Consider the following 14,342-nt stretch of genomic DNA (forward strand, 5'->3'; position numbering starts at 1 on the left):
TCAGACGTAAAGTTAATTTTATAGAATTTTTCAACACAGGAGACAACATTCGACCCTGTGTACGTGTATTGGCTCTAGAGAAGACCGACCGACCCACTTAGGCGCTTTCCCCCACACGCCTGTCTCTTAAAGTGTATCTTTTTTTTCCAGATATTTTCCCATTTCTCCTTAAGGACTAATTTGGATTCTGCTTCAGTCTCTGGTGGGACATTCCAAGTCCTAACAACCACTCTGCATTTAAAAAAATCTACAAATCATCCCCTTTGTGATTCAAACAATGGGAAAAGTAATTCAAACTACTGAAAAGATGATTCGAACTTATTTGCTCACATGGCGAGTAATTGCCAATGTGGACTGGTTGGGTAAGAAGACCTGTTTCTGTGTTGTGACTCCTGTCTAATTCTATGTAGTAGATTTTGCATCATCCCAGAAACATGCAACTGCTAGAGATTAGTCTTTGAGTTCTTTGCTTTTCTCCTGGAAGGAACTGCGAATCATCTTGTCCCTCGTTTCAGCAAACCAGTCCCGGGTGCTCACAAGTATAGCTGTCCACCATGGGTAATAGATTTCTTGGGCTCTCACAGCTCCTCCTTTGATGATGGCCAGTGCAGATTCAGAGGCTGGGTAAGCGGCAATTGTTCCAATATCCACTGCTCTAAATGCACACGTAGAAGGAAATAACCAATGCAAAATGAATTATGTTAAAATTATTAGGCAAATAAATATTTAGTAACATTAAGGCAATTGGCATCAGGTTCTCTTGCTGGATTATTAACCTGTGCAAAATTGTCTTTTAAATAATGAAAGAACTAGATTATTTTCTCATTGACAAATTATTTCAATTAGATAGTTTGGGCAGGTCCAGCGTCATGTTTATAAGCTAAGTAAGGGTCGAGTAAGCTGAAAATGCTGGAAATATGCAACAGGTCAGGCAGCATTGGGAGACAGAAACAGGTTTAATGTTTCAGGTCAATGAAACACCACCAACGCACAGTGACAGCAGTGTGTACCATCTACAAGATGCACTGCAGCAACACACCAAGGCTCCTTCGACAGCATCTTCCAAACCCACGACCTCTACCAACTAGAAGGACAAGGGCAGCAAATGCATGGGAACACCACCACCTGCAAGTTCCCCTCCAAGTCACACACCATCCTGACTTGGAACTATATCGCCGTTCCTTCACTGTTGCTGGGTCAAATCCTGGAACTCCCTTCCTAATCTACACCCACATGGATTGCAGCGGTTCAAGAAGGCAGCTGACCACCACCTTCTCAAGGGCAATTAGGGATGGGCAATAAATGCTGGCCTGGCCAGCTGCTGGGATCTGCTGAGTGTTCCCTCTCTCTGCAACTGTCAGAGAGAGACAGAAAGGGGAACACAGAGAGAGGGGGGACAGAGAGGGAGTGACCAAGATCACTCCTGACAGAATGACATCTATCCAGAATACTCCGCATTACTACAAGTGTGCAGGCAAACATTGACTATTTGTGCAAGCAAAAAAATGCCAGGTATCTCACTAAATCAGTGTCCAACATAGTGACCAGAAAGTAAATTAGTCTTCGCGAAAATGCACCTTTGTTGTTGTTTTGATTAATAGCAAGATATATTTTTAATGCCTTTATCTTTCTGAAATTATCTCACCGGCCCCCCCATAAGACCAAAATTGTAATATGGCCCCCCCACCACACGAAAAGGTTGGACAACCCTGGTCTATCTCATGATGCTTGAGGTAACACAACTCTATAGGACAGGCTAGATGGACCAGTTCCTCTTTTCCTGTCCGATATTTTCATATGTTTGTACATATAAATCCACTATGGCTGCAAAGGCAAAAAAATCATTTATAATCGTGCAAATAATGTGAGAACAAAGATTCTGGGGAGGGAGGAATATTAAAACAAAGAAATAAAAAAAATGACTCATGGGCTGGAATTTTAAAACAGTTCAGGGTCCGCACTGGAGGTGGGTGAGCGCGTAATTTGGTGCCATCGGCCTCTGTGGCGGGAAATCCGCCCCCGAGCCTTTTTTAATGAGGACGGCTTGGGGGTGGATCGGTTCCCCGCTGGGAGGCGGTGGGCAGCCAATGGAGACCAATTATCATTAATTACGGGGCCTATTAAGTCCCCTTTCCCACGCTGACTGAAATTTCTGGAATTGCCAGTCAGTGATGCAGGCAGCCCATGTTGTTCAGGCCAATATGGTGGACTCAGGGCAGGGGGTTGCCAACAAGGGACCCAACTCCCCCAGACCTATAATGGCCGCTGGGCCACATCCCCGGGGAGGGCTGTTCTTCCAGGATCCTGGCCAGGCAGCTGTGTCTTTTTAAAACATCAAAATAAACTTACCTTCGCTTATCCCTCACGGTCTCGTCTTCAGAACGACAGCTCCTACTTCGGCTGGTTGGGCTGCCAATCACTGAGTGCTGGAGGGCCTCCCATTGGCCCTCCAGTGTTGGGAGCCCACCCACCATCCCTGATTGGACAGCGAGCTCGCTCCCTGGCTGTAGGTTTGAAAATCTTCGTGGGCATGCCTAAAGCACGGCCTCCAGTGCACCAGCGCAGCCTTTGGTCGTCTGAGGAAAAGAGTGTTTGACGACAAAAACCTCAAACCTGGCACCAAGCTCATGGTCTACAGGGCCGCAGTGTTACCTGCCCTCCTGTATGCATCGGAAACATGGAGACTGTACAGCAGACATCTCAAAGCCCTGGTGAGATATCACCAGTGGTGCCTCCATTAGATCCTGCAAATTCAGTGGCAGGACAGACGCTCCAATATCAGTGTCCTCTGTCAGGCCAACACCCCCAGTATCGAGACACTGGTCATGGCTAGTCAGTTATGCTGGGCAGGCCACATCGTCCGCAGGCCTGACACAAGACTCCCAAAACAAGCTTTTTACTCCAAGCTCCGTCACGGTAAGAGGCGACCAGGAGGGCAGAGGAAACACTACAAGGATGTCCTTAAAGCCTCCCTGAAAAAATGTGACATCTCCACTGATTCGTGGGAACCTCTTACCCGAGACCACCCAAAATGGAGAAGAAGCATCTGCAAAGGTGCCAGCCAGTGTGAACAACGTCGACCTGCCCAGGCAGCGACCAAGTGCAAACAGCAGAAAGAGCAATCGGAAATTCGAGCATCACATTCACTTGCCTCACCAAACACCTCCTGCCCCAGCTGTGGAAGAGTGTGTGGATCCAGAATTGGACTATTCAGTCACCTAAGGACTCACAACCCTGGAGTGGAAGAAAGTCATCCTCGTTCCCGAGGGACTGCCTAAGAAGAAGAATGTGGTGTCGGGACCCGGAACATAGAACAGTACAGCACAGTACAGGCCCTTCGGCTCACGATCTTGTGCCGAACCTTTAACCTACTCTAAGATCAAACTAACTACCTACCCTTCATTCTACTATCATCCATGGACCTATCCAAGAATCACTTAAATGCCCCTAATTTATCTGCTTCTACTACCACCGCTGGCAGCGCATTCCACGCACCCACCACTCTCTGTGTAAAGAACCTACCTCTGACATCTCCCCGAAACCTTCCTCCAATCACCTTAAAATTATGCCCCCTGGTGATAGCCCTTTCCACCTTGGGAAAAAGTCTCTGACTATCCACTCTATCTATGCCTCTCATCATCTTGTACCCCTCTATCAAGTCACCTCTCATCCTTCTTCGCTCCAATGAGAAAAGCCCTAGCTCCCTCAATCTTTCTTCGTAGGACATGCCCTCCAGTCCATGCAGCATCCTGGTAAATCTCCTCTGCACCCTCTCTAAAGCTTCCACATCCTTCCTATAATGAGACGACCAGAACTGAACACAATATTCCAAGTGTGGTCGAACCAGGGCCTTATAGAGCTGCAGCATAACCTCGCGGCTCTTAAACTCAATCCCCCTGTTAATGAAAGCCAACACACCAAACACCTTCTTAACAACCCTATCAACTTGGGTGGCAACTTTGAGCGATCTATGGACATGGACTCCAAGATCCCTCTGTTCCTCCACACTACCAAGAATCCTGTCTTTAAGCCTGTATTCCGCATTCAAATTCGACCTTCCAAAATGAATCACTTCACACTTTTCCAGGTTGAACTCCATCTGCCACTTCTCAGCCCAGCTCTGCATCCTGTCAATGTCCCGTTGCAACCTACAACAGCCTTCCACAGTATCCACAACTCCAGCAACCTTCGTGTCATCAGCAAACTTGCTAACCCAGCCTTCCACTTCCTCATCCAAGTCATTTATAAAAATCACAAAGAGCAGAGGTCCCAGAACAGATCCTTGTGGAACACCACTGGTCACCGAGCTCCATGCTGAATACTTTCCATCTACTACCACCCTCTGACTTCTATGGGCCAGATAATTTTGTATCCAGACGGCCAACTTTCCCTGAATCCCATGCCTCCTTACTTTCTGAATGAGCCTACCATGGGGAACCTTATCAAACGCCTTGCTAAAATCCATATACACCACATCCACTGCTCTTCCTTCATCAATGTGTTTTGTCACATCTTCAAAGAATTCAATAAGGCTTGTGAGGCATGACCTGCCCCTCACAAAGCCATGCTGACTGTCTCTAATCAAACCATGCTTTTCCAAATAATCATAAATCCTGTCTCTCAGAATCCTCTCCAATAATTTGCCCACTACCGACATAAGACTGACTGGTCTATAATTCCCAGGGTTATCCCTACTCCCTTTCTTGAACAAGGGAACAACATTTGCCACCCTCCAATCATCCAGTACTACAGTGGACAGTGAAGACGCAAAGATCATCGCCAAAGGCGCAGCAATCTCTTCCCTCGCTTCCCGTAATATCCTTGGGTATATCCCATCTGGCCCCGGGGACTTATCTGTCCTCATATCATTCAAAATTTCCAGCACATCCTCCCTCTTAACCTCAACCTGTTCGAGCATATCAGCCTGTTCCACGCTGTCCTCACAAACGACCAGGTCCCTCTCACTAGTGAATACTGAAGCAAAGTATTCATTTAGGACCTCCCCTACCTCCTCCGACTCCAGGCACAAGTTCCCTCCACTATCCCTGATCGGCCCTACCCTCACTCTGGCCATCCTCTTGTTCCTCACATAAGTGTAGAACGCCTTGGGATTTTCCTTAATCCTACCCGCCAAAACTTTTTCATGTCCCCTTCTAGCTCTCCTAAGTCCATTCTTCAGTTCCTTCCTGGCTACCTTGTAACCCTCTAGAGCCCTGTCTGATCCTTGCTTCCTCAACCTTAAGTAAGCTTCCTTCTTCCTCTTGACTAGCTGTTCCACATCTCTTGTCATCCAAGGTTCCTTCACCCTACCATCCCTTCCCTGCCTCATCGGGACAAACCTATCCAGCAGTCGCAGCAAGTGCTCCCTAAACAACCTCCACATATCTGTCGTGCATTTCCCTGAGAACATCTGTTCCCAATTTATGCTCCCCAGTTCCTGCCTAATAGCTTTGTAATTCCCCCTCCCCCAATTAAATATTTTCCCATCCCGTCTGCTCCTGTCCCTCTCCATGACTACAGTAAAGGTCAGGGAGTTGTGATCACTATCACCGAAATGCTCTCCCACCGAGAGATCTGCCACCTGGCCTGGTTCGTTGCCAAGCACCAAATCCAACATAGCCTCCCCTCTAGTCGGCCTATCTACATATTGAGTCAGGAAACCTTCCTGGACACACCTGACAAAATCTGCTCCATCCAAACTATTTGCACTAAGGAGGTTCCAATCGATATTAGGGAAGTTGAAGTCACCCATGACAACAATCCTGTTACTTCTGCACCTTTCCAAAATCTGCCTCCCAATCTGTTCCTCCATGTCTCTGTTGCTATTGGGGGGTCTATAGAAAACTCCCAAGAAAGTGACTGCTCCTTTCCTGTTTCTGACTTCCACCCATAATGACTCAGTAGACAAACCCTCCTTGACGACCTCCCTTTCTGCAGCTGTGATACTATCCCTGATTAACAATGCCACTCCCCCACCTCTTTTACCTCCCTCCCTATTCCTTTTGAAACATCTAAACCCCGGAACATCCAACATCCATCCCTGCCCCTGTGATATCCAAGTCTCCGTAATGGCCACAACATGGTAGCTCCAAGTACTGATCCATGCCCTAAGTTCATCACCCTTATGCCTGACACTTCTTGCGTTAAAATAGACACACTTCAACCCATCATACTGGCTGCAACTTTGCCTTGTCAACTGTCTAACCTTCCTCACAGACTCTCTGCACTCGGTATCTGCCTGTTCAACAGCTACCCCATCCACTGATCCGTAGCTCCGGTTCCCATCCCCCTGCCAAACTAGTTTAAACCCTCCCGAACCAGCCCTCTTTACTGGTTCCCGACCCTTGATTGAAAATCCAGCCCCTTATCTTAAGCAAATACCACAAACTCATTGTGGAGGCAGGACAGTAAAAAAAAAATCAAATAACAAGGCATTTCAGGAGGAATTAAAAAAAGATTAATTGCATCTTCAGCACATTCATTCAGTGGCAGGAAAACAGTTGTGCAAATATTAGGATCAATTCTACAAGGTAAAATCTTTGAAGTGAAACTTTGTTGGAGGGGAGTGTGTGTTGGATCACAGTGTTGAGTGACATTATCTGTGACCTGCACTTCCGGCAGCAAATCTTCACCAGGAAGCTCTATGGGGTATAAATAACATGTGCGATATTGTCACTTCATGTAATTCATGTGGAAGGGAAGTGGTTTTACAGTTAACACTTGGTTCATGTCATCTCTTGCCTGGTTTCGATTGCCTGTGTGAGTTGCAGAGGAATTTTCCAGAGTATTTTTTTCCTTATTGATCCTGTGTTTTTTGTCTCTCCCAGGTGATTACATGGCTGTAGAGTAGAAAGTGTCTAGTTATGATGATCCAACCATCATCAATGTGGGGCAGGCTTGATGGACCAACTGCTCTGTCATTTTCACATGTACTATTAATATTCCTGCTTGTCAACTCAACATTGACAATGGGGGCCAGTTTCTCCAGGTCTTGCATTCACCAAGTGTTTGACCATTACTCCTAGATTGCTCTCACTAGGTTTAGCATGCCAATCAAGGCAACTTGGAGCCACTGGTGAAAGCTGCGTGAGTCGTCAGGTCCAACTGCTACTAAAACCACCTCTTTAGGACAAAGATAAGGGAGAATTTCTTCACTCAGAGGGTGGTGAATCGTTGTAATTCTCTAGCCCAGAGGGCCGTGGAGGCTCAGTCATTGAGTATATTCAAGACAGAGATCGATAGATTTCTAGATATTAAATGGCGTTGAGGTAGAAGATCAGCATTTATTTAGAGATACAGCGCTGAAACAGGCCCTTCGGCCCACCGAGTCTGTGCCGACCATCAACCACCCATTTTATACTAATCCTACATTAACCCCATATTCCCTACCACCTCCCCACAATTCTCCAACCACCTACCTACACTAGGGGCAATTTACAAGTCAACCTGCAAGTCTTTGGCTGTGGGAGGAAACCAGAGCACACAGCGGAAACCCACGCGGTCACAGGGAGAACTTGCAAACTCCACGCAGGCAGTACCCAGAATCGAACCTGGGTCACTGGAGCTGTGAGGCTGCAGTGCTCGTCACTGCGCCACTGCGCCACATGATCTAGTTGAATGACGGAGCAGGCTCAAGGGGTCGAATGGCCTACTCCCGCTCCTGCTCCTATTTCCTATGTTCCGGGTTACTTATTACTGTAAGGAGCGGTTGAGGCAAATGGCATAGATACATTCAAGGGGAAGCTAAATAAACACATGAGGGAGAAAGGAATAGAAGGTTAAGCTGATGGGGTTAGATGAAGAGGGATGGGAGTAGCTTGTGTGCAGCATGGTGTTTATTGTGCAGAAGAAGTGCTGATTTTCGGGATTACCCCGTACAATACATTGCTTCAGTATCATTGATATATTGTAGCATTAGGAAAGTCATCAACACATTGAGACTGCTCCAGAACTGTGCTAAACACTGAAAATTAACTCCAGGTCTTAGACTACCTATAGGCAATGGGCTACGTTGAAAGGGTTTCTCACTTTGGGGTATAACCCAAATAATTACCACTCCTGAAAGGTAAAGTTCAAAATGAGGATTAGATGGACGAAAACCCAGAAATTACAATATTAGTGTTAGTAATTTGCGGTTCAACGCCACATTGTGTGAACAATTCTGGTCTGGAAATTATAAGAAGTATATCAAAGCAATGGAGAAAAAGATTTATGAAAATGATACCAGACTGAGAGGTTATGCCTATCAGGAAGGATTGAACAGGATAGGGCTTTTTTCTCTAGAAAAGAAAAGACTAAGGAGTGACCTGAGAGAAGTCTTGAAGATTCTGAAAGTTTTTGTTAGGGTAGATATAAAGAAGATATTTCCTCTTACAGGCGACACCAGAACTAGGAGGCATAAATATAAGATATAAAATGTATTAAATACAATAGGTAATTCAGGAGAAACTCCTTTGCCCAGAAAGTGGTTAGAATATGTCATAGAGTTATACAGCACAGAAACAGGCCCTTTGGCCAATGTGGAACTCGCTACCACAGGGAGCAGTTGAGGCAAAAAATATAGATGCATTGAGGGGAAATAGATAAATACATGAGGGAGAAAGGATATGTTGATAGGACTAGATGAAGAGGGGTGGGAGGATGGTTGAGTAGAGCATAAACACTAGCAGGGACAAGTTGGGCCGAGTGGCCTATTTCTGTGCTGTAAAACTTTGTAATTTGTGATACATTCTGTACCGAATTGAGCAACTTTGCTTTGTGTGCCTTTTCACACCCAATAGACCTACTTGATTTTCTCCATGGTTGATTCGGTGTCAATCATTCCAATAATGCACAGTGTGACTGATACATCCCTCCCCTGCATTGTGAGCTCATGACGCAGAGAGCTGAAGAACCCATCCAGAGCAAACTTTGAAGCTGAGTATGAAGCTGCATATGGGATGGCAATCTTACCTGTTAGGTGAAAATAAAATGTTAATTTGGTTACATATTCCAATTTTCAGTCACCCTGTGGGGTCATGGCAACTTGGCTGCCTGCTGTCCTCCAGCCAAGCTGCCATGTTTTACATGTTAATCTAGATTTTTTTTATTTGTTCATGGGAGTTGCTGGCTAGGCCATCATTTATTGCCCTTGAACTGAGTGGCTTGCTAGGCCATTTCAGAGTCAACCATATTGCTGTGGATCTGGAGTCACATTTTAGGCCAGACCAGCAGATTTCCTTCTCTAAAGGACATTAGTGAACCAGATGAGTTTTTACAACAATTGACGATGGCTTCACCATTAGACTAGCTTTTTAATTCCCAGATTAATTGAATTCAAATTTCACCATGTGCTATGGTGGGATTTGAACCCATGACCCCAGAGCAGTAGCCTAGGTCTCTGGATTACTAGTTCAGTGACATTACCACTGCACCACTGCCTCCCCCATTACATAGGATAGCTAGCACAGAAACATGCCATTCTCCTCCCATCTTTCCTCATCTAAACCTATCATCATAACCCTCTATTCCCTTCTCCCTCATATGCTTGTCTAGCTTCCCTTTAAATGCATCAATACCATTTGTTTCAAACACTCCCTGTGGTAGCCAGTTCCACATTCTCACCACGCTTTGGGTAAAGAAGTTTCTTCTGAATTCCCTATTGGATTTCTTGGTGACCTCTTATATTGATGGTTTCTAGTTATGCCCTTCCCCACAAGTGGAAACATTATCTCTGTACCCATGCTGTCAAAACCTTTCATAATTTTAAAGACCTCTATTAGATCACCCCTCAGCCTTCTACTTTTCAAGAAAAAAAGGAGACCCAGCTTGTATTATATTATATTATGATATTCGATGATGTACTGGCTAGTTATTTGGCCATGGAATGAGGGTGGGGTGGCAGTAGGCATCAAAGCTGTGCTTGATCCTTGCCATATAGCCACTCACATGCACTTTCCACCAACAGCGATCAAGAGTAGGAACCCTGGTCAATGGCTTCCCTTCTCCCTAGTACAATGGCAGTGAGGTCTATTGTCGCCCTTCACCGTTACTGAGATTAACTAACTCAGTGCACTGTGGGAATAAACCCAAGAGCTTTCTGACTTCATTCAACACCCCACTAGGAATTGGCAGGCCGGATAAGCAAGAGAGCTTCAGGTGAAGAGGGAACAAGCACTGGGAAGATAAAGCAATGCAGGCAGCCATGGGAACAGAATTCCAGCCAAAATCTTACCACAAAGGGAGGAGACGACAACAATTGATCCATTGCTTTTGATTAAAGCGGGGAGTGCAGCAGCTGTCAGCTGGACATAGCTGAGGAAGTTCACCTGAAATGTTTTAGAAAGAATAATGTGTTCAGAAGAAAGATTTATGCAATATAATAAAAGCAAAATACTGCGGATGCTGGAAATCTGAAACAAAAACAAGAAATGCTGGAATCACTCAGCAGGTCTGGCAGCATCTGTGGAAAGAGAAGCAGAGTTAACGTTTCGGGTCAGTGACCCTTCTTCAAGATTTATGCAATACAGATCAGAAAACATAAATTCTTGCGACACTGTAAAAATGTGCCATTAACCAATTGATCTTTTTTAGGTGGCACACAGTGCTTCAAAAATTAAAATGCACTTTTTTTATGATGGAACTCATAGTTCAGGACAATGATAATGGTGTCAGCTCTAGCTCTAGCTCAGTAGGTAGCCCTGTTGCCTTTTTCCATCAGAAATCTTTGGGTTCAAGTCTCACTCCAGGGATTTGAGCACATAATTCATGCTGACACTCCAGCCTGTAATACTGAGGGAGTGCTGCACTGTTGGAGATGCTGTCTTTCATATGAGACATTAAATTGAGGTCCCTCCCTGCCCTCCCAGGTGGATGTAAAGAATTCCATGGCACTATTCGAAGAGTTCTCCCCAGTGTGCTGGCCAATATTTGTCCCTCAACCAACACCTAAGAAACAGATTCTCTGGTCATTACCATATTGCTGTTAGTGGGATCTTGCTGTGCACTCTGCACCCTCCCTGTGCTGAATTCAGAACTCATTACAACGTCTTTTCTTGATTTGGCTGCCGTGTTTCCTACATTACAACAGTGACTATGCTACAAAAGTACTTCATTAGCTGTAAAGTGCTTTGGGACAACCTGAGGTCATGAATGGTGCTATATAAATGCAAGTTCTTTCTTTCTCTGTACCACTCAAGCAAGGTAGCACCCAATTTACTTTCAAAACTCCCTAAATGTCATAAAGGAGTCATTGCCAATCACAGTGGTATTGATAATACTGCTCTGAGGACACCTGAGGCCCACCATTTATTAACTGGTGGCCTTTGGAAAACCTGCTGCATCGTGTATCACCAAGTTTCCATTCATGACCTACCCAACCTTAGGATGCTGTCAGAATTGGACTGCACGCTTTCATCTCCTTTCCTGGCTTTCAGTGACAGAAGATAAGGGAATATTGCTAGAAACTTGGGCTACTTCAGAATCCATTGCACAAAGGCTGTATAAAAGTGATAGGACCAGATTCCATCAAGGTGTAAGCTCCTGCAGTTTTCCTGAATTTTTATTTATTATTCGTTCGTGGGATGTGGGCGTCGCTGGCTAAGTCAGCATTTATTGCCCATCCCTAATTGCCCTTGAGAAGGTGGTGGTGAACTTCTTTCTTGAACTGCTGTAGTCCTTGGGGTATAGGTACACCCACAGTGCTGTTAGGAAGGGAGATCCAGGATTTTGACTCAGCGACAGTGAAGGAACGGCGATATAGTTCCAAGTCAGGATGGTGTGTGACTTGGAGGGGAACTTGTAGGTGGTGGTATTCCAATGGATCTGCTGCCCTTGTCCTTCTAGATGGTAGATGTTGTGGGTTTGGAAGGTTCTGTCGAAGGAGCCTTGGTGAGTTGCTGCAGTGCATCTTGTAGATGGTACACACTGCTGCCACTGTGTGTCGGTGGTGGAGGGAGTGAATGTTGAACGTGGTGTATGGGGTGCCAATCAAGCAGGCTGCTTTGTCCTGGATGCTGTTGAGCTTCTTGAGTGTTGTTGGAGCTGCACCCATCCAGACAAGTGGGGAGTATTCCATTACACTTCTGACTTGCGCCTTGTAGATGGTGGACAAGCAGGTGAGTTACTCGCTGCAGAATTCCCAGCCTCTGACCTGTTCTTGTAGGCACAGTATTTATGTGGCTGGTCCAGTTCAGTTTCTGGTCAATGGTCACCCCCAGGATGTTGATAGTGGGCGATTCAGGATGGTAATGCCATTGAACATCAAGGGGAGATGGTTAGATTCTATCTTGTTTGAGATGGTCATTGCCCAGCACCTGTGTGGCGCGAATGTTACTCAGTTGGTACTCAAGCAAGGCACTGCTTGGGGTTGCAGTACTTGAGGAAATGTAATTGAGGAATACTGGTCTATCAGATGCTGTATCTTTGCCACGCTCAATTTTGCATGATGTTGCTTTTTGCATTTCAGCCAAAACACATTTACAGAAAAAAAAAGTTATTTTTAACTGAACTTAAAGCTTACTTGCATCAGCCAACTGGTGTACTCAGCATTTCTACTCCACATCTGGAAAGGATCGTATCCAATGTGATTCAAAACTAAATAGTCCAAAGAACCTGGGAGAAACATAGAACGAGTAAAAAAACACAGCCCATTCTGCCATGGTCATTGTCCCACTGAACTATCTCCTCCTAAGCCCCAAACACATTTACACACACTTACTCGCCCCTTGCTGAATTCAAAGCTCATTGTAACATATTCCAGTGTAAGTCACGCTGATAATAAATTCTACCCTCAAATATTAACTGTAGCCCTGGACGTGATTTTACAGTTTGCATGGCCATTACACATTACTGGAAATCCTAGTGACAATGCTAGAAATGTATTTTAAAATCAAGATATCAAGAAATGTTTTACCAGCAGTGTAAGGAATTTAGACACGAAGAAACATAGAATGATACAGCACAGAAGGAGGCCATTTGGTCCATCGTACCTATGCTAGCTCTTTGAAAGAACTATCCAATTAGTCTCCCCTTGCTCTTTCTCAGTAGCCCTGCGATTTTTTTTTAACTTTCAAGTTTTTATCCAATTCCTTTTGAAAGTTACTAATGAGTCTGCCTCCGCCACCCTTTCTGGCAGTGCCTATCCAGATTGTAACAATGTCTCCTCATCTGCTCCTCCCCCCCAGCCCTTTTTCTGATTGAAGTGTAAATCATTTACCCAGCTTCTCCAGGGCAAACTGCACAACCAGCTCTGGATTCTTTGGAACTGCCATGTCCGCAGGAAATGAAAAGACTTTCTTTGCACCCAGTTCCACACACTTCTCCTCAACCTTTCAAAATAAAAGTGTAATATGGTTAATATTTAAAACAATGAAGAGCTGGCAAGCAACGGAGCCAAAACAAACCATGAAAGTCCCAGACTTTACTGAATGAGCTAGTCCCAATCACAGCCACAGGTAGAGGACCACTATTGACCTCAGCACTACGGGGCTAGGTAAGGAGCAGGGTGGGTGTGGGGGGAAATCAGCTATAGTTCCTGCTCTTAATCACAGTCAAGAGAGTAGTTCTAGAAGATAAGTGGGTGTGGGTTTCGAGTGAAGACATGATCAAGGTTTACTGTGATGCCCCACATGGTTCAATTATTCCATGCTCATAGTCTCGGATTAGACATGAAGCTTGCACAAAATACCAGGGGCATGGTGGGGGTTGGGGGGGTGGTGCAACCAGTCTCTATGGAACTTCCAGAATAATTCAGGGCCTGCAGAAGAGATTATATAAAAAATTGGAGGGGGAGAAAAGAGAAACAAATAGGATAGAATTCAATATATTGTGAGACCCTGTTCAACTCTAAGGAGTAGATTTGTACTCTGTGGGATAGTGTAGATTGGGTGATAGTAAGTCGGAAGCCAATTTTACATTTCTGCTTAATTCTATTTTCTTTGACGTCAACGGAAAGAAAATTGGGGAGGGATGTAAATATTTGGTAAGGACATTAAGGGTTATGAAACCTAGGTGGGTAAATAGAGTTAAGGTGCAGATCAGCCCTGATCTAATTGATTGATAGAACTGACTCGAGGGGCTGAATGGCCTACTCCTGTTCTTATGTACTTAGTTGTGTGAATGATAAGTGATACGGATGTAGTTTCTCTACACAGTTTACTGTCACCTTTCAATGCTCAAAAGCCCAAGATATGCCCACCCACCCACCCCTACAACTGTCTTGACACAGAGATAGCACGGTAATGTTATCAGGAGGAGAGGCTAATCCAGCATTCCAGAGAACAATTGATCGGGAATATGGTATTATATATATATTATATGGGATTAATATAGGATTGGTATAAATGGGTGGTTGATGGTCAGCA

General features: G+C 45.0%; 1 protein-coding gene across 2 annotated transcripts in view; it reads right to left on the reverse strand.

The window, feature by feature from the left end:
* hsd11b1la (hydroxysteroid (11-beta) dehydrogenase 1-like a) overlaps positions 1–14,342 on the reverse strand; it is a 21,579-nt gene continuing 7,237 nt past the window's right edge. For both annotated transcript variants that reach the window (XM_068016160.1, XM_068016158.1), the window contains 5 exons: positions 13,196–13,307; positions 12,500–12,591; positions 10,214–10,307; positions 8,787–8,952; positions 1–655 (listed from right to left, as the gene is read on the reverse strand). In XM_068016160.1, the coding sequence (XP_067872261.1) occupies positions 451–655; positions 8,787–8,952; positions 10,214–10,307; positions 12,500–12,591; positions 13,196–13,307 (669 nt within the window). In that variant the 3' untranslated portion in view covers positions 1–450. The remainder of the gene's footprint in view (positions 656–8,786; positions 8,953–10,213; positions 10,308–12,499; positions 12,592–13,195; positions 13,308–14,342) is intronic.

Source organism: Heterodontus francisci, chromosome 36, assembly GCF_036365525.1.
Source record: "Heterodontus francisci isolate sHetFra1 chromosome 36, sHetFra1.hap1, whole genome shotgun sequence".
Lineage (NCBI taxonomy): Eukaryota > Metazoa > Chordata > Chondrichthyes > Heterodontiformes > Heterodontidae > Heterodontus > Heterodontus francisci.